This window comes from Rhincodon typus, chromosome 5 (assembly GCF_021869965.1).
Source record: "Rhincodon typus isolate 14 chromosome 5, sRhiTyp1.1, whole genome shotgun sequence".
NCBI lineage: Eukaryota > Metazoa > Chordata > Chondrichthyes > Orectolobiformes > Rhincodontidae > Rhincodon > Rhincodon typus.
In genome coordinates, this window is record NC_063336.1 from 79,802,185 (window position 1) to 79,825,760 (window position 23,576).

The following is a 23,576-nucleotide window of genomic DNA, read 5'->3' on the forward strand; positions in this document are numbered from 1 at the left end:
TTGGCTGACTGATGCAACTGGCCGTGCCTCTGCACAACTGTTATCGTTTGTATTCTCTGTTATTGCATTTGGAGGGTTTTTTTCTGTCCCTAAAGCAATTGATGGCACTCTAGAGCACTGTGGCTCTGATGCAGTCTCAACTGCTTTCTGTCCCAATGATTCTACCACATTATGGTTATTGTTTCCACAAAATACTTCAAGTGTAGTTTTGGGTGTAACGCAAGTTTCCAATCTCAGTTCAGGGTTGTTTGAATTTGCAGGTTCAGACTGTACAGTATCACAAGGAGTTTCCGCAGTACTTTGTGGACTTGCTGGTATACTCTGCTGCTGTAGTTTACTTTTTCCTCCAAGTTTTTGCGGGCTTTGTTTTTCATGCCGATCTGGCAGCTTTGTTGAACCTGCGCCAGCTGAGACATATTTTACCTGCTCTTTCCTTTTTGCAAGAGCTACGTTTGCTGGATTGGGTCGCTTGGCTAAGGTACTGTTGCGCAGACTTCGAATTGGTTCTTTAAAAGAAAGGAAGAAGCATTAGTCATAATTTTGACCATGTAAAACCCTCGCATTTCAGTTTAAAATACCTAGCACTGGTGTTCCAAAATGTTACAAATGTGAAGTTCCTATAATATTTTTTTAAAAATTTACTCTTACAGCACAGGAAGTCAGTTTATAACTGGATAAATAGACATAATGAGCAAACTTTATTTAAATACTGTCTCAAGATATTATCAAATTAAATGTTACTATATTTTACTTCAGAACTTATGAATTTGCTCAAGAAATCTTAAATTACATTTTCAATTAAATCAATTAATTGAAATTAGATTTATTCTGCTCAAAGCAAAGCAGTTCCAAAGGGCGGCAGGGTGGCACAGTGGTTAGCGCTGCTGCCTCACAGCGCAAGGGACTTGGGTCTGATTCCAGCCTTGGGCCTGATTCCAGCCTTGGGCGACTGTCTGTGTGGAGTTTGCACATTCTCCTAGTGTCTGCATGGGTTTCCTCCGGGTGCTCCAGTTTCCTCCCACAGTCCAAAGATGTGCAGGTTAGGTTGATTGGCCATGCTAAATTGCCGATAGTGTTCAGGGAGGTGTAGATTGGGTGGGTTACAGGGGGATGGGTCTGGGTGGGATGCTCTGAGGTTCGACGTGGACTTGTTGGGCCGAAAGGCCTGTTTCCACACTGTAGGGATTCTATGATTCACAATAGAATTAGAAGCTTCAAATTTTGCTATTCTGAAAAGACTTTTTTTGGTCTGCAAGTCAACTGTACTCTATGACTATAACAGTTACTTTAAAATCAATCTTACACCTTGAAAATTTTGAGCTTTAAAATAACCATACCAGAATTTCATTGTAAACCCCCAACTATAAAAGAGACACTGAAGTGCTTAATATCAGTCAATTTAATTGTTTAACTAAAACAGTACCACAAAAATGAATTTAATATTGTTCTAACATACACATTTGCATTTGTGGATTCTCCCAATAAGCCAAGTTCATACACTGAATAGAAGAGCTGCACAGTCTATAAGGGACTCAAAATTTTGATAATCATTGTGCACTTAATTAGTTGATGTCAGCAGATAGAAATGTTGCAATGACCTTAAAGCTCTTATATTACAAACAGGAAGTAGAATTGGCTGGGATTCTCATTTCTAGCAAGGCAACTAAAATTAGGCATCTGGATGCTAAACAAAAACACGTTCAGCTTCAGCAATGATAGACTTCAAGAGCTGAGAAAATAACTGAATTTACTAAAAATTTATTGTCCCCAAAGTTAAGAGGCTGCTTTTAAATTTTGAAATTCTATTGCCTAAAACCTGGCAAGACTTGATATTTAGACACATTCCACTGCTTTAAAGGGGAGGTGATGGCCTAGTGGTATTACCACCAGATTATTAATCCAAAAATTCAAGTAATGCTCTGGAGACTTGGGTTTGAATCCTACTATGGCAGAAGGTGGAATTTGAATTCAATAATTATCTGGAATCTAATGACCATGGAAAAACTAATCTGGCTCACTATTGTCCTTCAGAAGGAAATCTACCATCGCTCCCTCATCTAGCCTACATGTGACTTCAGGCCCACAGCAATGTGGTTGACTCATTTGCCCTAGCAAGCCATTCCGTTGTAACAATCACTACAAAGTCTCAACAAAGATTGACTACCCGGCACTAACAGCAGCAACAGAAAAAAACATTAGCAAAAATAGCCCTATCGACCAAGCAAAATCCTGGGTGACAGTGCCAAAATTGGGAAAGCTGCCTCACAGACTAGTCAAACAACAGCCTGACATAGTCACACTATCTGTAAGGTAGGACTCTGTTAATGTCTCAGACACTACCATCAGCATCATTGGATATGTCTCATAGAACCAAGTCAACATGGCCAAGGAAACCATCTGACTAACACATACTGTTCCATCTCAGGTGATGAATCTGTGCTCCTCCACATTGATTAATACTTAGAGGAACCATGGACTCCGGCAAGAAAAAAAGCAGAGTATATTCTGGATAGGGGATTTCAATGTCCACCACCAAGAATGGCTTGGCAACAGTTCCACTGTTCTAGCTAGTCAAGTTCCAAAGTACATTGCTAAATGTATGGGCCTGTGACAAGTGGTGAGGAAACCAAACGGAAAAGCATACTTGACCTTATTCTCACAAATCTGCCTGTCACAGATGCACCTGTCCATCAAAGTATTACTAAGAGGGACCACCACACACCCTGTGGAGACAGAGTCCCAACGTCACATTGGCAATACTTTAGATCTTGTTGTATCGTACTATTCCCATAATAAATGGGACAGACTTTAAACAGATCTGTCAACTCAAGATTGGGGATTTGTCAGGTGCTGAGAGTCATCTACAACAGCAGAAGCACACACTAACAGAATCTGCAAACTCATGGCCTAACATATCCCCCCCACTCTACCATAACCATCAAGCCAGGGGAAAATCAATCCTGGTTTATTGAAGAAGTGCAGAAGGGCATGCAAGGAGCAGTAGCAGGGATATCTAAAAATGAAGTGTCAACCTGGTGATGCTACAGACAGGACACATGCATGCCAAATAACATAAGCAGCAAGTGATAGAATTAAAAGATCCCACAACCAATGGATCAGAACCAAGCTCTACAGTCCTGTCACAACCAAGTGTGGACAGTGGTGGACAAGTAGACAACTCTCTGGAGGTGGTTCCATAATTGTCCCATCCTCAAGTGACAAGAGAGCCCAGCACATCAGTGCAAAAGATAAGGTTGAAGCATTAGCAACAATCTTCAACTGTAAGTGCCAAGAGGATGATCCATCTTGGCTTTCTTCAGGGGACCCCAGGATCACAGCTGCCAGTCTTTAGCCAGTTTGATTCATTCCAAATGGTATCAAGAAATGGCTGGAGCCACTGGGTACAGCAAAGGCTATGGACCCTGACAACATGGCGATAGTACTGAAGACATGTGCTCGAGGGCTTACCACACACTTAGTCAAGCTATTCCAGCATAGCTACAATAACGGCCTCTAACTGACTTAGAAAATTGCCCTTGTATGTCCTCTACGCAAAAAAGAACAAATCCCATCTGGCAAATTATCACCCCATCAGTCTAATTTTGATCATCAGTGAGAGTGTCATCAACAGTGCTATGAAGCAGCACCTACTCAGAAATAACCTGCTTAGCAATCCCCAGTTTGAGTTTTGACAGAGTCACTCAGCTCTTGACCTCATTACAGCCTTGATTCAAAGGTGAATTAAAGAGCTGAATTCTCAGCATGAGGTGAGTGACTGACCTTGATATCAAGGTCGCAGTTGATCAATTGCAATATCAAAGAGCCCTAGCAAAACTGGAGTCAATGGAAATCAGGTGAAACTATCCAATGGTTGGAGTTATACCTAGGAAGATGGCTGAGAGTGTTAGAGATTGGTCATCTCAGGGTAGGTGTCCTAGGTCCAACCATCTTCAGCTGCTTCAGATGAACATCCCTTCATCATAAGGTCAGAAGCAGGCCTGTTTTCTGGTAATGCACAACGTTTAGCATTATTCACAACTCCTCGGATATTGAAACTGTATCTGGACAATATTGAGGCTTAGGCTGAAAAGTCACAAGCAACATTCATGCCACACAAATGTCAGGCAATGACCATCTCCAGTAAGATACAGTTAACCACTGCCCATTGACATTCAATAACGTTACGAATACCAACTCCCCCCTATCAACATCCTGGGGTTAACAAAGACCGGAAGTTAAATTGGACTCACCATATACAGCAACTACAGTAACACCATCCAGGCTAAAGTAGCCTGTTTGACTAGCACTATATCTACCAACTTACAGTCACTCCACCACAACGCTCAGCAGCAGTAATGTGCAATATCAACAAGACCCTGCAGAAATTCATTACAGGTCCTTAGATAGCACCTTCCAAAGCCACGGCCTCTTCTATTTAGAAGGAAGGAGGCAAACAGATACATGGAAACATCACCATCTGCAAGTACTCATCCAGCCACTCACCATTCCAACTTGGAAATATATTGCCATTCCTTCACTGTCACTTGGTCAAAATCCTGGAAATCCCTCCCCAGTGGCATTGTGTGTCTACCTGCAGTGGTTCAAGGTGGCAGCTCACTATCACCTTGTCAAAGCCAACTAGGAATAGGCATTAAATGTCTACATTCCACGAATGAATATTAAAAACAAACAGATTACTGTTAAGGCTCAAATAAGCCAGAAACAAGCCTCTTTGCAGAAATACTCTATATAAAATCATCTCCAAACATCTCCTAGTACAGAGAAAGAAAAAAGAATTATTGATGCAACATTGGTGAGAAGTGTTTTTAAAAAAATGTTGAAGACTTAAAAAGAAATTTAAGCAAGTTCTAGAAGATGGAGCATGAGTAATTGGCCATCAATCTGAAAAAGTAACTCTGCTGCCTGATCTGAATATTTCCAGAACTCTCTTTTTATTTTAGATTTCCACATGCATAATTCTAAAAGCAAAAATACTAACAAGCGTGTTCAATATACAATTATGGACATTTATCTAGACTGAAACTTTTACAGATGTTGCACTTAGCTTAAAAATAAATTCCCAAAAAGGATTTAAATGAAAAGGTTAGTCAACTTGAAAACCCAGAAAAATACTTTATGGCTTCTTACCCTGGGCCAACAAACGGGGAGATTTTCGAGGTAACTGCACAGCTGATTTTTGAGATTTACCCTTACTTTTTCTGTTAGATAATTCTGACAAATCTTCTTCCTCCATAGTATCAAGGTCACTTTCCTTTATATTGCTTTCATCAGCGAATTCAAGTTCAGCAACTGGAAAAATAAAAATAGGGGAAAATCTCATGTGATATTTACTGCAGTACAGGATACAAGACTTTCAAAATCTAATCTTTCAGTATACTGAATTTACAATTAATAATAGGGGTTTAATGACAGGCAAAAAAGCATCAATACACATCAACTATTCAGCACCTTACTGCACAAGGTAAAACACAGAAGAACATTATACAGGTTACACAAAACATCCTATTACCGCATCGAGGGAGGAATGCCAGTTAAAAATCCTGAAATGCCACAGTTTACTGCTTTTAAAAGTTGCAGTCTAATGAATTGTTGCAAAATGCCTATCCATTTTTAAAAAGGGAGGTAACTACTGATATATATTGAAACATTATATCTGTATGCAATGCCTGTCTATAAAGATCACTGAGACTCTTATCGAATTTACCATTATAAGTTCCCATGTAACATCTGTAACAACTGCACACGTGAAATTCCTCACTAATTACATCTTCCTGTCACCAATGCCAAGAATGCTTTAGAAGTCCCAGCTCCTCAGCATGCATTGCAAAGATGTGGGCACTAACTAATTCTACTGCTTCCAATACACTTCAGCCTTGTTATCCACTAATACGATACTTGCCAATCCACATACTTGCCAGGTCAATCCAGATACTTCTTTTCTAATTGACTCACCCAGTCTGATTGTGTGGTCTTTTACGATACATGGGAGCATTATAGAAGGAGCAGTATCTGTGATTCTGTTATCCACAGGAAGTCTTGGCACCTACACCCCACGGATAAGGAGGATGAAGTGTATCACCATTTTGATCATTTAATTATATTTGCAAATGAAAGTATTAAGTGACAATGTGATATTAAAATAGGGCCTGAATTACACTTTATAGCCTGCTTCAATTTAGCTTCAAGCCTCCACCAATAATCCAATCTCTACTGCCTCCAACCATTTCTTGATATCAGTGCAGACTTAGTGGGCCAAAGGGCATCTTCTGAGTTCTATGGCTCTAGCCCCATTTCACCTATAGACTATTTGGGCTTGGTTCAATGTACAACGTCATTGGATTTCTGGCAATTATCATCAATATCTTTGCCACATTTCCATTGCTGTTTGATAGCAAGAATATGTAGGAGGAAGGTTGAGGTTGGAAAGGTAGTAAATTCTATACAAGTTACTAGGATAGCATTTTCTGAATCAGGTCACATTGCTGGAGCATTGTAATATGCATTCAGTCTGGAATCAAAAGCACTAAAATACAGCTGCACATAGATACACCAGTAAATGTGCAAACATTTTCAATTATAACATTCAGGAATTAAGGTACAGCACATTCCCCTTAGTCCTTACCCCCTCAGTTTCAACGTCAACGGCAATGCTAAATGTAATGAAGAACAAGCCATGGAGGCAATAAATGGATTATAAATATATGACATGAAGGAATGCACTTCTAATTTCCCTGGTAAGGCCACAAGAGACTTATTGGACAAGTGTATATTTCTTGCCAGTATTTTATGATAAAGCTGAAAAATATTAACAGAAATTGCAGAAAAGCTCAAGTCTGGCAGCATCTGTGGAGAGAAATCCAAACTGATGGTAGCTTGGAAAATGTTGCTTTATATACAGGAGATAGGGTGGGCGAGGGGCTGAGAAGTAAATGGCAGGTGGGGATAGAGCCCAAAAAGAGAGAACAGCAACTGGGCAGACAAAGGAGTGGATAACTATCTGGCTAGGAGGGTAAACAGCTATTAGTGGTGACTGTAGTGGTTAACAATAGACTGTGCATAGTAGCAGAATATATGTGATAACAAAGCCTGGTGTGTGTGTGGGTTGTTTACTTCCTCCTTCCTCAGTGTGGAGGTGCCGGTGTTGGACTGGGTGGACAAAGTCAAAAGTCACACAGCACCAGGTTATATCCAATGAGTGTTATAAAGTGGAGGTTGAAACCACTGCTCCCCGCCATCCCAGAACTTAAACCAAAACACCCAAAAAGGAGCACCTCGCCCTAGAATCTGTAAAAGGAGTGCCAAAAGTGGTGTAACCTGCCTTTCAGCAACTTCATGGTTAAACAAAATAAAACCACTTTACATTCAACAAGTAACAGTTTATTTATATAACTAACAAACTAACTAAACTATTAACAAACCAAATAAATCCCTTCTAACAACCAACTATTCCTGAATAAAACAAGATTCTAATGGTATGTTGTTCCAATAAATACGAGTCCTACTTCTATATAATAAATAAAAACATGGAAATTAGTCTCTCAAATTTACAGCTAATTGCATGTTTTCCAGAATGCTCTGTGCCTTCTCCGTCAAATGTTCTGTCAGGAACGCTTTTTCCATTGATTCTTGTGTCAGGAATATTAACTAGTTGTGCCGCGGGTCCATTGTTTTTTAGATGGTGATTTCAAAGACTTAGGAGACTGCGAGAGCTAGCGATTCGAGAGCTGATGGCATCCCTGATAATATTTTCATGACCCGCAACATCTAGAATCTGTCAATTAAGTGCTTGTAACATGAGACTACAGCACAACAGTCTGGTGTTCTTGCCCTTAAATCTTTCCAGAAATGTCAAAGGATTGAGATCGGTATACACAACCATCTGATGCACTGTATGCAATGTAAATATTAAAATATTTTAAGGGTACTATCAAACTCAACAACCCCTTTTCAAATGGTTAAATTTTTTTCTGGTGGATATTGAGTATTTTTTGAAAAATAACTAATTAGCCTTTCAATTCCACAACCATCCTCCTGCAACAACACAGCTCCAACACAGACATTGCATGCGTCAATGATAACTTTGAAGGGCTTCAAAAAATAATATGGTGTGGCTAAAACTGGTGTGGTGGTTAACATGGCTTTTAAATTCTCAAATGCCTCCCTAGCACTTTTCTGTCCACCGAAATTTCGTATTTTTTTCAAACAAATCCATCAGCGGTGCCACCAAGCTATTAACGTTTGGTACAAATTTTCTGTAGAATCTGCTCAATCCTAAAAATCGTAGCCCTTCAAGGATGGTCTTGGAAGTTTCTCAATCGCCTCCGTCTTCAAGTTCCTCTGTCATGTCGGTGTCCTATGTTGTGTCCTAAGAATGTCACTTCCACCTTCGCAAATTCTGTTTTTGCCAAGTTTATGACTAACTTTGCCTTCCTCAATCTCTCAACGAGCTTTGCCATGAATGACTAAAGATCACTAAATCATCTATGTAGATGGCACAATTAGTCAATCCTGCATAACTCCGTTCATAAGCCTTTGAAAAGTGGCTGGTGCATTTTTCATTCTAAAAAGCATTACTTTAAAATTGATATGGCCCATCTGGGGTTACGAAAGCATAAATTTCCTTTCCTCTCTCCAACAAAGGTACTTGCCAGTGACTGCGAACTATGTTCAACTTTGTGATATAAGTGGCTTATCCTACTTTTTCCACAGTCCTCCAGCCTTGGAATCGGATAGGAGTCAGATTTGGTCACGGCATTGACTTTCCAATTATGCACAGATTATCATTCAGCACCATCAGGATTGGGAACCAACACAATCAGTGAACTCCACTCTATGTCGTCTTCTTGGAGCATCACTTCAACTTCTGATTCCTAGCCTGAGTTTTCTTCATTCCTAGATGACCTCCTACAGGTAATGTGTGTGCTACCCGCAATACTTCCTGTCTGTATTCTACTGGTGACACAATCTGATGAACTTCTGCCCATTTCTTATCTGCACTAACCTGCCGTGGTTTTCATTTCCACTTTAAGATTTTATCCTTAAGGTAACAGAATTCTGGAATACATTCAGATTCCTTTTCCAATTAGGCTTTATAATATAAATCCTTCATCATTTCATCTTTTTGTTACAATTCCATTAATCTTTCAGAACTAAAAACCTGTGTGATCCTTCACCTGCGTGGAATTTTCTTTCTCCATCTCAAATACAGTGTCAGCTAACTGGACCTCAACTCCTCTATCTTCCTCTTTTGTTTTCCCTTCTTATTTTAAATTATGGCTATGGGATTTTGTCACCACACAGTCTAGGAAAAATTCCAGGGGATTTTTCTTATACCTCCTCAGTTCCCTGGTTTTCTTTTGGCTTTTCCACTACAGTGGGCATCGCTCCCATCTGTGATCCAGCAATATTGCTTCCAAAAACAAAGTGTTCCTGGCATAGCCAATTTTTCCATCACTCCAACTATCACTTCCCTGTCTTAATTGGACTTTCTAGCCTTATCTTACACTAATTCTCTCTCCATTTATTCCACAACTTACCACACTCTCAGGCAATATTTCAGAGGGAGTGTGAATATTTTCATCTCTTACTGTGAAGATTTAAAATATTGAGAGATAGTCACTTTTTACCTACTCCCCCTGTTCTACCAGAGTAAACCTTACCCACACAGGTGAAGGCTTTGAAACAATCGGGCAATACCTCACTATCCAGCCCGCCACTAGGCTGTGCACTCTCCTGCAGCTCCACAAATTCTCTTGGAATTTCCTTCACTAGTTCAAAAGGCTTCTGAGATAGTAGGAACTGCAGACGCTGGAGAATCTGAGATAACAAGGTGTAGAGCTGGATGAACACAGCAGGCCAAGCAGCATCAGAGGAGCAGGAAGGCTTCTACTTCTTTTTCATCAAATTTTGGTAATGTTTGGACATATTTGTAAATGTGCCTACCAGGCTGTTGACCACAATGAGTTTAGTCATTATCACTTCTATCTTGTACTTTTATATCTGTTATTAGAAGTCTTTTTGCTCAAGTTCCAACTTCATCTTTTCCAACGTCAACATTCCTTTTCTTCTTCTTTGTCCTGTAACTTCCGCCTTTTAAATTCACTTTATAACATCAATTATCTAATTTGCAATTTAATTTTTTCTAACTCCACTGCACTTGACTGTTTCTCTGATATACCTAAATGTTTGGCTAACTCCGTTACAATTTCAGCCTTCTTCTCATCCCTCGTTAAACCCAATTCTAGCCTGTCTGCTAATTCTAAAAGTGTCTCCTTTTTCTGTTTTTCTAAACTTTCTTTGCAAATTTGGGAAGCATCTGCAACCCCCAAAACCTCTTTAGCAATGTTGAAAGCTATTTCCCCACTTTTAATTTAACCAACAAGCAGCCAAAATTGGTGTATGTTATGGCGAGTAGTGTCATTTTCGGTTTTCATCTGTATGGATTTGTATATGGGGTCCAACTTCCCATACAGATCAAAACCGGAAATGATACTACTCACCATAACGGACCAGACAGTATAAATTCCAAGCAGAGTAGAATAACATCGCTTCATCGGAGGCTCGACTGATGATGTCACCTAGCATGGTGATGAAATATCTGAACAAGAACAAGCCAGCTTGGCGAGCAAGTCAACAACCTGACGCACAACCCAAGCTACAGATCTTTGCCAAAACTTTAAACAAGTTTCTAATGTATGCCATTCCAATAAATGGATGTGCCACTCATAAAATTTAAAAAAAAGAAAATTTAGTCTCTTGAAACTACAGCCAGGTTATGAGTCTTCCAGAATGCTGTGCCTTCTCCATCAAATGTTCTGCCAGGAACGCTTTCTCCATCGATTCTTCTGTCAGGAATATTAACTAGTTGTGCCACAGCTAGCTTTGTTCTTCAGATGGTGCTTTCTCCAAGACTTAGGGGAGACTGTGACAGCCAGAGAATCTCTCTCGAGTTGATGGCAGTTAACTCTGGCGGATGGCGGTTAACTCCCCTGTCTTTCTCCAACTGCCCTCTCCTTCTATACCCTTGATGACACAATTTCTTACAATAGGATTGGTCCTATGTTGTCAAAACCATCAGATCTAAACTTAATTGGTTTTTGGTATCTAAGTGCTGGTTCAAATTGATTGGCTAAATTCAAAAGCATGTTTTGTTACCAAGACAACAAAACTGTTGCTTGGCCGACTAATTGTACAACCTTTTGGTACAAATATTTCAAATCAGGTACTCTCTGCATACTTGTAAACTTCTAAGCTGCTCACAGACATCCCTGTTAAATCTAAGCACAGAAAAAACAAATAATCTTTTAAAGGGGCTAAGCAATGCTTTCCCCCCTCCAGCATTTTACAAACGCCAAATTCTAACTTCCTGCCTCCTAATCCATAAGTACTCTACCCAACTTAACAATACAGGTTTATTTGAAATCACAGCTTTTAGAGCACTGCTCCTTCATCAGGTGAAGTGGAGGGAAACGGACAGGCACGGAATTTATAGGCGGAGAGACAACTGCAAGATAATCCCAAGTAATTAGAAGTGTCAAAAGATAGTACAAATGGTGCGGTGGAGTGTTGACAGGCTGAATAACTAGTTTTTGCAGGTGATCAAAAGTATCAATTGGTGTGAATAAAAGTGTCATCAGCTGAATAGCAAGTGAAGGGATGACATCTGATCCAATTAAGGTAGAGAAATGATGGCAAAAAATCAAAAGTAAGATGGTGCTAGAAACAAACCAAATGGCTGGAATAACACGAAAGTTATGAGTCGCATGCGAGGGTCTAACCAAAGTAACAAGTAATCCAAAACTATATAAATTAAGATAGAGAGATCATAAGTTAATCAAGGTGATGGTGTCAGAAGAGAAAGTAAGGAAGATTTTACAAACACAACAGTATGGTGGGGGTCACATGTAGCGCGACATGGGCCCAAGATCATGAGTACAGAACTTGGCCATTCTGCGTTGTTGTGCACCTCAAAGGCCACCTTGGAGGACGTTTACCCGAAGAATATCGGAGGCTGAGTATCCGTGACCACTGAAGTGCTCCCCGACTGGGAAGCAACATTCTTGCCTGGTGATTGTTGCATGGTGTCCATTCATCCATTTTCATAGCATCTACATGGTCTCACCAATACACCATGCTCTGGGGCATCCTTTCCTGCAGCATATGAGATAGACAAGATTAGCCGAGTCACATGATACCAATCGTGTACGTGGTGGATGGTGTTCCCATGTGTAGTGGCAGTATCCATGTCGGTAATCTGGCATGTCTTGCAGAGGATGCCATGGCAGGATTGTGGGGTGTTGCAGTCGGTGTTCTCTTGAAGACTGGCTAGTTTGCTGCAAATGATGGCGCGTTTGAGGTTTGTTGGTTGTTTGAAGGTGAGAAGTGGAGGCATAAGGATGACCATGGCAAGGTGTTCTTTGTCACTGAGGAGATATTGAAAGCTGTGAAGCACATGGCATAGTTTCTCCACTCCAAGGAAGGACTGGACGACGAAGGGTACTCTCAGTTATGTCCCATGTCTGTCTTCTGAGCAGATCACTATGGTTTCTCACTGTAGCATGATGGAACTGGTGATCGATGAGTTGGGCATCATATCCTGTTCTCACAAGGGCATCTTTCAGTGTCTGTAGGTGTTTGTCGCATTCTTCTTCATCTGCACAGATCCTGCGTATATGCAGGGCTTGTCCGTAGGGGATGGCTTCTTTAACATGTTTAGGGTGGAAGCTAGAGAAGTGGAGCATCCTGAGGTTATCCATGGGCTTGCAGTAGAAGGAAGTATGGAGGTGCCCATCTTTGGTGGAGATGCACGTGTCCAAGAATGAGACTGATTCTGAACAGTAGTCCATACTGAGTCTGATGGTGGGATTAAACTTGTTGATATTGTCATGTAGTCTTTTCAGTGATTCCTCACCAGAAGTCCCAGGGAAGAAAACGTTGATGTATCTGGTGTACAGCATTTAGTTGAAGGTCCTGTATAGCCAAGAAGTCTTGTTTGAACTTGTGCATGAAAACACTGGCATATTGGGATGCAAATTTGGTCCCCATAGCTGTTTTATGTGTCTGGATGAAGAGCTGGTTGTCGAAGGGAAAGACGCTGTGGTCGAGAATGAAGTAGATGAATTGTAGGATGATGTCTAGAAATTGGCAGTTGTTGGTGTTGAGTGCTGAGGCTGTTGCAGCGGTGCTTTCATTGTGGGGGATGGATGTAGAGTACCAAAACATCCATTGTGATGAGGAATGTTCCTGGTCTGTGGGTAAGAAGGTCGTAGTATTGCAACAGAAGCTGGGGGTTCCATGTACAATGGGTTTCTAGATGTCCTCGACAGAGCTAGAAAGGCTCACAGAATCCTGTTGCCTGATAACGATAGTACAAAGCCAACACCCCCAGACATCCTATCTTTTGACATTCTTAATTACCTGGAATTATCTTGCAATTATCTCTCTGCCTCTAAATTCTGTGCCTGTGCGCTTCCCTCCACTTCACCTGATGAAGCAGCAGCACTCCAAAAGCTGCTGATTTCTGTCAATTATGACCTGGTGTTGTGACTTCTGACTTCCTTCTTCAGTATCTAAAGGCCCAAACACACCTTCCAGGTGAAGCAGTGTTCAAACAACATTTTACAAAATCTAGTCCACTGCATTTGCTGTTTACAATATGGTCTCCTCTACACTGGGGAAACATTGGGTGACCGTATTGCAAAAGACTTGCATTCTGTTTGCAAAAAAAGACTGAAGTTCCAGTGGCCTGCTGCTTCAATACACAACTGTTCCCTGGCCAACATCTCAGTCACAGGCTTGCTGCGGTGTTCCAGCAAAACTTAGCACAAGCTAGAAAAACAGCATCTCATTTTCTGCTAGGGGACCCTGTAACCTTCAAGGCTCTATATAGAGTTCAATAACTTTAGGGCTGGAGCTCTCCCATGTCCTTACTTCAATCCCCACACACCAGACCTTGTTATCACAGTCTGCTATTACACAAAACCCATTGTTAGCCACTAACAGAGCCAAATAATAGCTAGTCATCCTCATAGCAAGATCGTTATTCACTTCTTTGTCTGTCCAACTGTCTTTGGGCTCTATCCCCACATTTTGTTTATTCCTCACCTCCTCTCCCTCCCATGTATCTTCTGCATATAAACTAACACTTTCCTAGCTACAATCAGGTCTGAGAAGGGTCACTCTCCCTAACTGTTAACTTTGATTTCTCTCCACAGATGCTGCCTGACCTGCTGAGCTTTTCCAGCATTTTTATTTTTGTCTCTGATTTACAGCATCCGCAGTTCTTTTGGTTTTTATCAAGGGTATTAAACAGGTTCTTTTTAAGATGATTTGATGATGAATGTTTTGATGCTTCCTAGCCTGACCACAAATTTTCAATATTCTTGCCATCCAAAACAAAATTATTTCCAAAATTCATAAGACATGTTCTCAGGAAAACTAACACTGCCAATCCACCATCTAATCCTTAAAAGAATAATGAATCTCATGCTCAAGCAATCAGTCCAGAGAAACAATGCAGCAATAATGCATTCAGAAATAGCTGTTCATTTACAAACTCTTGAGAGAAATGCCTGGTCTCCTTACTATAACCATTACCACTAGCCTTTGTCATTTATTCACGAAATCTGTTGTTTATTCTCTCCCCCTCTACTACATCCCAGAACTTTCCTTTTGAAGGATAAAGCCCATCTGGGCTCTACCCTCCATCAAACGAACTGAAGTCAGAAGATGCATGAGTGGAGGTAAGAAAGACAAAAGACAAGACAACATTGGAAGGAGCAGTCTACAGGTCTCTAACTGTAGCTATATGGTGGGTCAGAGACTAAATTAGGAACAATAAGGGCATGTAACAAAGACAGTACATTAATCAGGTTACTTTAATCTTCATGCAGATTAAGATAGTCAAATTGGCTAAGGAAGGCATGAGGAAAAATTCAGGTCAATTTCCTAGAACAGTATGTTGTGGATACAACAGGAATCAGGCAATGTGTAACGAGGCCAATTTACTACATGACCAGAGTAAAAGACCCCCTCGGTAATAGAGACCATAGCATGGTAGAATTTAGTATTCAACTTGAGGGGGAGGAGTCCGGAATAACCATGCTAAGCTTAAGTAAGATAATAACAAAGAAATGAGGGCAGAGCTGGCCGGAGTGTACTGGGGAAGGAGTTCAGCAGCAAAACAGGTTAAAGATCAATGGCAGACGTTTAAAAAAAAAACAGCTAATGGCTCACAGCAAAGATATATTCCAGTCAGGAAGAAGGATCTTAGGAAGGAAATAAACCAAACATGGTTAGCCAGAGAAGTTAAGGACAACATCAGATTGAAATAAAAAGTAAACATGACAAAAATTAGTGGTAAGCTAGAGAAGTGGGAGAGTTTTAAAAACCAATAAAAGACAACTAAAAATAAAGGGAGATGATAAACTTTGAGGACAAACTTGCAAATAATATCAAGACAAACAACAGCTTCCTTTAATATACAAGGAAGAGAAAAGCCAAAGTGAACACGGGTCCCTCAGAGAATGAGGTGGGGAAATAACAATGGAGAACCAGAAAATGGCAAAGGAGTTAAATAAATATCTTGCTTCAGTCTTCATAGTAGAAGACGCTAACAACATTCCAAAGTTACTAAATATTCAAAGGAAAAAGAACAGGAAATAAATACAATAACACTAGAGAAAAAGTAGTAGGGAAACTAATAGGGCTAAAGACCAATAAGTCCCTTGGAGCTGATGGAACGCACCTCAAGACATTAAAAGTAGTACCTACAGATAGTGGATGCACTAGTAGTAATAAGAACATGAGAAATAGGAACAGGATTAGGTCATTCAGCCCCTTGAGCCTGTTTCCCCAATTCGGTGTGATCGCGGCTGATCTGACATTCGTCACGTCCAGTTTCCTGCCCTTTCCCCATAATCCTTGATTCTCATACTGATCAAGAACCTTTCCATCTCAGCTTTAAATACACAAAGACTTTTTGCCACAGAGATCCTTGGGGTCAAAGTTCCAACGACTGTCAACCCTCAAAAGAAATGCCTCCTCACCTCAGTCGTAAATTGACAGCCCTTAACCTGAGACTATGCCCTCTAATCTTGGACTCTTCCCATAAGGGGGAATATCTTCTCAGCATTTACCCTGTAAAGACCCTTAAAAAACCATATTGTAAAAATGTTAGAGTCTATTATAAAGGATGTGATAACACTTCATTTAGAAATGTATAACACAATCAAGCACAGTCAGCACGGCTTCATGAAAGGGAAACCACGCCTGACAAATTCACTAGAATTCTTTAAGGGGGTAACAAGCAGGATATATAAAGTGGAAGCAGAATATTTTTGGATTTTCAGAAGGCATTTGATAAGGCCTCCTGGTGTGTATACCCACTGGTACCTTCAGTTGGCAGGATAGATAAAGTGATAAAAGGAAGCAGAGCAGATTGGGACGTCTGGTCAGTGCAGGAAAATTGGAACAAAGGACACGTACATGAATCGGAAAGGTTTAGCGGGAAATGGGCCAAATGCAGGCAAATGGGACTAATTCACTCGGGATACCTGATCAGCATGGACGAATTGGATCAAAGGGTCTGTTTCCATATTGTATGACTCTATGATTAAAAAGGTAGATAAGATAATTGCCTTTATTAGCTAAGGTACGGAGCTTAAGTGCAGGGAGGTTATGCCGGAACTGTATCAAACATTGGTTTGGCCACAGCTAGGAAATCCACATTATAGGTGGGATGTGATTGCACCAGAGTGTATGCAGAGGAGATTTACCAGGATGCTGCCTGGGCTGGAGAGTTTTAGATATGAAGTGAGATTGGATAGATTGGGGCTCTCTTCTTTGGAGACTTGGGGTGGGGGCGTGATGTGTAAGATGTGGGGCATACATAAGGTATGCAGAAAGAAACTTGTCCCCTTGATGGAGAGATCAATGACCGGGAGTACAGATTTAAGGTAAACAGCGGGGAGGTTCAGAAAAGGACATGAGGCAACACTTTTTCACCCAGAGAGTGATGGGAATCTGGAACTTACTGTCCACAAAAAAAAAGTGTAGAGGCAGAAACCTTCATAACATTCAAGTCAAATTTAGATGTGCAGTTGTGATGTCAAGGTATGAGGCTGTAGGGCAAGTGCTGGAAAATATGATTAGATTAGTTAGATGGTTGTTTTGGACCAGCGCAGATTCGATGGGCCAAAGGGCTTTTTCTGAGCTGTACACCTCTACGACTACGATGCAATCAAACGAAATGTTAACTGTTTCTCTCTCCACAGATGCTGCCAATCCTCCTCAGTTTGTGCAGCATATTTTCTTTCTTTTTCTGATTTTCAGCATCCACAGCATTTTGCTTTTACCATAGAATTGACTGCAAAGAAAGACTAGTTATGTGTCAAAAAGGGAAAAGTCACAGAAAAAGCACCATTCTTCCCTACCAAAGTTCTGGAAACAGCGTAAGCTTAAAGAGTCTCAAAGGGATCAGGAATAGAAACCATAGCTGGTTTTTCTTTCTTTCCCTGACAAGTGCTAAGCCAAATGCAATGCCATACCGAAGTTGAAATCAACTAACTCAAAGAATTAGTATGTTTGTCAGATTCAACCATCACTGAAGAATTATAATCGCTCCTCCCTCCAAGCACCACTGTTCAAGAATTAGAATATATTTTTGACACCTGTCCATAGTAATCAGTGCTAGTTTTACTGCATTATTGTAAGGCTACAGTTTTATGAATACTTACATTGAAATTAAATTGTTACCGCAAATGTAATACCCAAGGAAAATGGAATCTCAAAAAAAAACGCTGCAGTAACATACAAAATTTCAATTTCCTTTAATAGAGTTAGCAATCTCATTTTCTGTTTTGTTAAAAACTATAGAGTTTAAAAACATTAGATTAGGAGAAAATAAAAATCAAGATGCTTTAATTTTGGTAGGTAAAATATGATCATTTGCAAATAGTTATTTTCTAAACAAATTATGACAAGCATACAAAATGCTTTGAAGAAAATTTTTTTTTTCCCTTATGTGTACCCTCAGGTATAATGGCTTCAGAAATAAGCCTTTTTAAAAAAGTAACAAATAACAAGGCACCAGTCAACTGTATACACCAATCCTATAGTCAGTGTTCCTCTTAGGATTAGGTATAAAGTGAATAAGCTCTATTAAGTGTACAGTATTATGTTTTACACAGTAATGTTCAAATGAACTATTTCCCTTTAAAAACACTACATTCAAAGCTTTCATTTTTGAAAAATGGTAAAACATTGCTGACTTGGATTAACCATTTTAATCTAATTTACGGACACAGACTTTGAAGGCTAAATAATTACACAACCTTTTTTTACATTGTAATTCTGAATTCAACTAAAAGGCACATGATTGATTCTGTCACTTCAAGTTACACAGCTCAAATTCAATTTCCATTCTTTCTACTATTCAATAACCTGCTATCTGCTACCTCCCAAACCTACTTGATATTAAATTCTGCCCAATTTTAATAGGATTTACTGTACTAATTATAATAAATGGGCTAAACTGAAATTATCCTCGATAATATAGTACTAAAAACATGTTTCAGAGGTGTAATAGCACAAAATTAGAAATAAACTGCACTGACACAGCGACAATTTATCATGTTTTCCCAAAATACCTTGCTGGCTATAAAGCAGTTCCCTAATCTTGCATACAGTTATGCCAGTTTACTTTCGTTTTAAAACACCATTATAAATGCAGATTTTTCTTCAATGTGTAAAAGCTTGAAACTCAAAGAGATAGAGTTAGAGATTTTGGCACTGCGCCTGTGGCATTGTGTAAGGGAAGGCGTGGCAGGGGTTTAAGGTGGGAGGAAACCTTTCCACCCATTCATACAAGTACTACACGGCTACATTAGCCTACATTACTTTTGCAGGCACCGCAGCCAAAAAGCAAGTCAGACCTACCTGTTGAGCATGTTAGCTGAAAGTTGCCATCTTCATTATCTGAAAAGGGCAGGCTGAACTGTACACTAGCAGATCCTAGCATAGGATCTTTGTCACTCAGCATGTTTCTTAAAGAACCTCCCAGGATGTCTGGTTCTGTGTCACAATCACAAACTTCACTTTCTAAGTCTGGCTCTAAAATCAGAGTGTCATCCAAGTGGTCGGTGGCTAGCAAGGGGTTAAATATATCAACAATATCCATGAAGACATCCACTCGGACTCCTGCACAGATAAAAAGCATGACATATTTCAGATATTAATTGAAGTGCATTCCTAGATCCTCAGACAGGGTTCAACATTTTCACTAAATTTATACTCAATTGCAAATTTTCTTGACTAAAATATGGCAAAACAAAAACTAGGATAACATGAATAATGCTAGTTTATAACTGATTCAGCAATCTTATGTGGGATTGAAGGATTTGTGAACAATCCAATGATTGCCAGTCAGAAGCCAGCGGGTTAAATTCAAGCTTTTCCACAAGTAGCTGCTCTTGATGCAACTCTCCAAGTCAATTCCAACCCATTCTTTCCTCCCTTGGTTTAAATCGACCTATACTTCCTACTCAATCTAGATAATACTGCAACAGATCTCCAAATCCACAAACTGTTGCGTTAGCCTGAGACATTTTTAATTAACAATTTACAATTGATAAAGTGGATACCCAGAGACTTTTTCCCAGGGCATAATTTTAAGGTGATTGGAACAAAGTATAGGGGAGATGTCAGAGGTAGGTTCTTTACACAAAAAAGTGGTGGGCGCGTGGAATGCGCTGCCGGCAGTGGTAGTAGAGTCAGATACATTAGAGACATTTAAGCGACTTTTGGATAGGCACACAGATGATAGTATAATGTAGGGTATGCAGGGTAGTTTGAACTTCGTAGGATAATAGATTGGCACAACATCGTGGACCGAAGGGCCTGTAAATGTGCTGTACTGTTCTGTTTTATGTTAATTTACCAAATTTCTGTAGAAAACGAACTCACCTCCTGCTCTAAGAAAGTAAACTTTGTAGTGATCATTTAAATACATATTACTTAAAAAAAAAAATCAGGACAAGAACTGAGAGACGTGTCAACTGGTTCAAGTTTCTTTTAAACAAGAAATTGGGACAAGATGATGAGTGCAGGAACAATAATGCTTTGATTAACACAGCATCACTTCGTTAATGAAACAGTTCCTGCTTAATCACCACCTACTGACTTCCATTTTTGTAATGAAAAACAGGAAAATCAAGTGACGTATAGCTTTCACAGGCCTATCAATGTTTGATTGAACTCAGCATGAAAACTCCTCTGTAAATAATGGAAAATTAGGAACCTATAAAAAGGGAACAGTTAGACATGAACCTGTATCTGAACAATTTCTACAAAGTCAAAGCTGGTGAAAAACTGAAAAGAAAAGAAGAAACTGGCATACATAAAACTTGTTACACTGCAGACGTGCACAGTGCAAGTGCAGAGTTTGTATTAAATGTTAAAGTTAATGTATTTGCTATCATTGCCGTTTTTGTTTAACCAAATGTGATATCTCAAATCTGAAAATTTAAGTGGAAAATATTAGTTAAAACATTAAAAATTAAAGCTAACCATTACTGCTGGCAATAAATTAAATATTTTCCATATTCAAGCTGTAGCAATGCCACATCACTAATTACTTTGGGAAGTGGTAGAGACACCATAGTCTCAAATGGTACTCAATATTTCATGGAAGTGTATATGAAAGTTATTAAAATCTTATTACACCAATTGATAAATAGGAAACCTGGTGAAGGGACAAGAAAGAACTTAAAAATGACAAAAAGCAAAGTATGTTTAATGCCTATCAGTTGTCACAGTAGTCCAAATTATTCAGGTGACAAAGTTTAGAACTATTTGCATTTAAAGTCCAAGTAAAACAGGCATTCATTCCAAACCATAGACTCCAAAATATACAGCAATTCAGACAAAACTAACTTAATTTCCCCACTCCCCTAAAAGACTAGCAAGAATTCAGAAGTGGTTCAACAAGTAATTCAGTCCATTATTATTAAGTTCAATCTATCCTGTTTTAATGCTAACATTTAGATCTGTTAAATGCCCAATTCTTCAGGTTCAACAAAGTCAGATATTGTACAAATTTTAAGAAATCACAATTGAATGCTTCCAAGAAAACACTCTCCTGGCCAAACATATCTTATGACAATTCCCATCTAGCACTTTGATCAACACTTGTTACAAATTTCTCAAATTTTGCCCAGGAAAATTTCTATTTCTTGCAATGCAAAATTAAATTCACACGAGGGGAACCAGGTACTTTGCAGCTTACTTACAGGTAGCAAAAGTTCTTAATTTAATCTTCTCTCATTTAGATAATTACTAATAAGAAAATTTCAAGAAAAATTCTCTTTGATGGGATGGTAGCATGGCTGCCAGGACCAGCATTTATTGCTTTTTGGAAAGTGGTAGCAAAACGCCTTGAACTGCTGCTATAACACTGATACTAATTTTCCCAGGCAGTTTAGTCTTGCAGTGCCATTTCAGGCAACAGTTAAGACTTAATGACACTGGTTTGGATCTGGAGGCATCTGAAGGTCAGACCAGGTAAGGACACTGAAAAACTAGATATTGTTTTATGACAAGCCAACAGTTTCACAGTTACCATTTCAGAAACAAAGTTCAGCATTTCAATACTGGTTTCAGAGCAGCTGATTCATTAGATTTTCTACTGAAATTAGACCCACACCCTTCAATTTGAACTGACATAGCTTTATACTCCGTTTAAAAAAAGTCATGAATATTCCACTAGCACAACAGAGTCAGTAAACTTCTAGTGCAACAGGAATGACAAAAGCAAAAAATGTTTAATGTCCATTTGGCATTTTAAATCTCAGCTACCTTATAATCATCTTGAGCTTTTAAACCACAGCTCCTGCTCATTACCTATTAGCCACCATTAAGCATAGATAAATTGGAAGGTGAATTTGTGAAGACAGATTCATCTGAGCCTTCGTGCTCCTGTAATTGCAATGTTTGTACCATAGGATGGTCCACCACACCAACTACATTCATGATTCAAAATTAAATGCTGGATTCAGTACTAGAAGACTCAATGGCTGCAGTCATAACAGTTGGGGTCACCACCTTGAATACACATGGTGTGCAATATGAATGTCTGCAGAAACGCACCCTAGATCAGCACAATCAAATAACCAGAAATGGAAAAGATTATGGAGAAAAGGACAAAGACAAGATTTTATTTTGAACTGGGGCTCTGATTTAGTAACTGAATAGAGTCATTGAGCTGTACAGCCTGGCCACACAGTCTCTGGTCTAACTTGTCCAAGCTGACCAGATGCCCTAAATAAATCTAATCCCGTTTGCCAGCATTTGGCCCATATCCCTCTAAATCCTTTCTATTCATATACCCATCCAGATGCCTTTTAAAAAGTTGTAACTGTATCAGCCTCCACCACTTCATCTGGCAGCTCATTTCACACACGCACCACTCGCCGCATGAAAATGTAGCTCCTCAGGTCCCTTTTAAATCTTTTCCCCCCTCACCTTAAACCAATGCCATCTAGTTTTGGATTTCCCCACCCCAGGGAAAAGACCTTGGCTATTTACCCTATCCATGCCCCTCATGATTTTATAAACCTCTGTTGTAGTTGGTTGGCTCGCCGAGCTGGTTCGTTGTTTCGCAACCATTTCATTACCATGCTGAGTAACATCATCAGTGCAGCCTCTGATGAATCGCCATTGTGTTTTCCCGCCTGTTATTTAAACTCTGGAGTTTGTTGAGCTGGATTACCTCACCTCACCGGTTTTCCTTCGCAGCGGAGTGTATGTGGGGTCGAGCTCCGTGTTTGTGGATGGCTTTCTTCATGGAGAACCACGCTTCTAGGAATTCCTGTGCTTGTCTCTCCTTTCCTTGTCCCAGTCAAATTGGTGGTTCTCCTTATCCATGTGGATAGAGGGGAGTGAGTATTGGTCGTGTCTTTTTGTAGCCAATTGATGTTGGTGTACCCTTGTGAAGTTCCTTCCTGTTTGTCCGATGTAGTGTTTGTCACAGTTTCTGCGGAGAATCTTGTATAAGTCATTAGTCCTGTCCATAGTGGGTAGTGGGTCTTTGGTTCAGGTGAGCAGTTGTCAGAGTTGATGTGGGTTTGTGTGCTACTCTGATGCCTAGTGGTTGTAGGAGTCTTGTGGTCAGTTCAGATGTGTTCCGTAGCGTGATGAGTGTGTTGGGGTGTGTAGTATCTTCCTGGTGTCGGTGGTGTAATAGGCATCTTCTGACCCAGTTTTTCAGGTATCCATTGTCTCTGAATACCTGGAAGAGGTATTCTTCTTGTTTTTGGTGTAGCTCTGTGCTTTAATTAATGAACAGTATCCCTTCCCAAGAAAGCTCGACCCCATATACACTCCACTGCGAAGGAAAACCAGAAGTGAGGTAATCCGGCTCAACGGACTCCAGAGTTTAAATAACAGGCGGGAAAACAACGGCGCTTCATCGGAGGCTGCACTGATGTTAACCAGCATGGTAACGAAACGTCTGCGAAACAACGAACCAGCTCAGCGAGCCAACCAACTACAACATTCAC

General features: G+C 39.9%; 1 protein-coding gene across 1 annotated transcript in view; it reads right to left on the reverse strand.

Moving 5' to 3' along the window:
- Positions 1–23,576, reverse strand: part of phf3 (PHD finger protein 3) — a 159,899-nt gene that overhangs the window by 108,336 nt on the left and 27,987 nt on the right. The window contains exons 3-5 of the mRNA XM_048597075.1: positions 18,958–19,218; positions 5,149–5,310; positions 6–506 (exon numbers count right to left, since the gene is read on the reverse strand). Coding sequence (XP_048453032.1) covers positions 6–506; positions 5,149–5,310; positions 18,958–19,198 — 904 coding nt within the window. The 5' untranslated portion in view covers positions 19,199–19,218. The remainder of the gene's footprint in view (positions 1–5; positions 507–5,148; positions 5,311–18,957; positions 19,219–23,576) is intronic.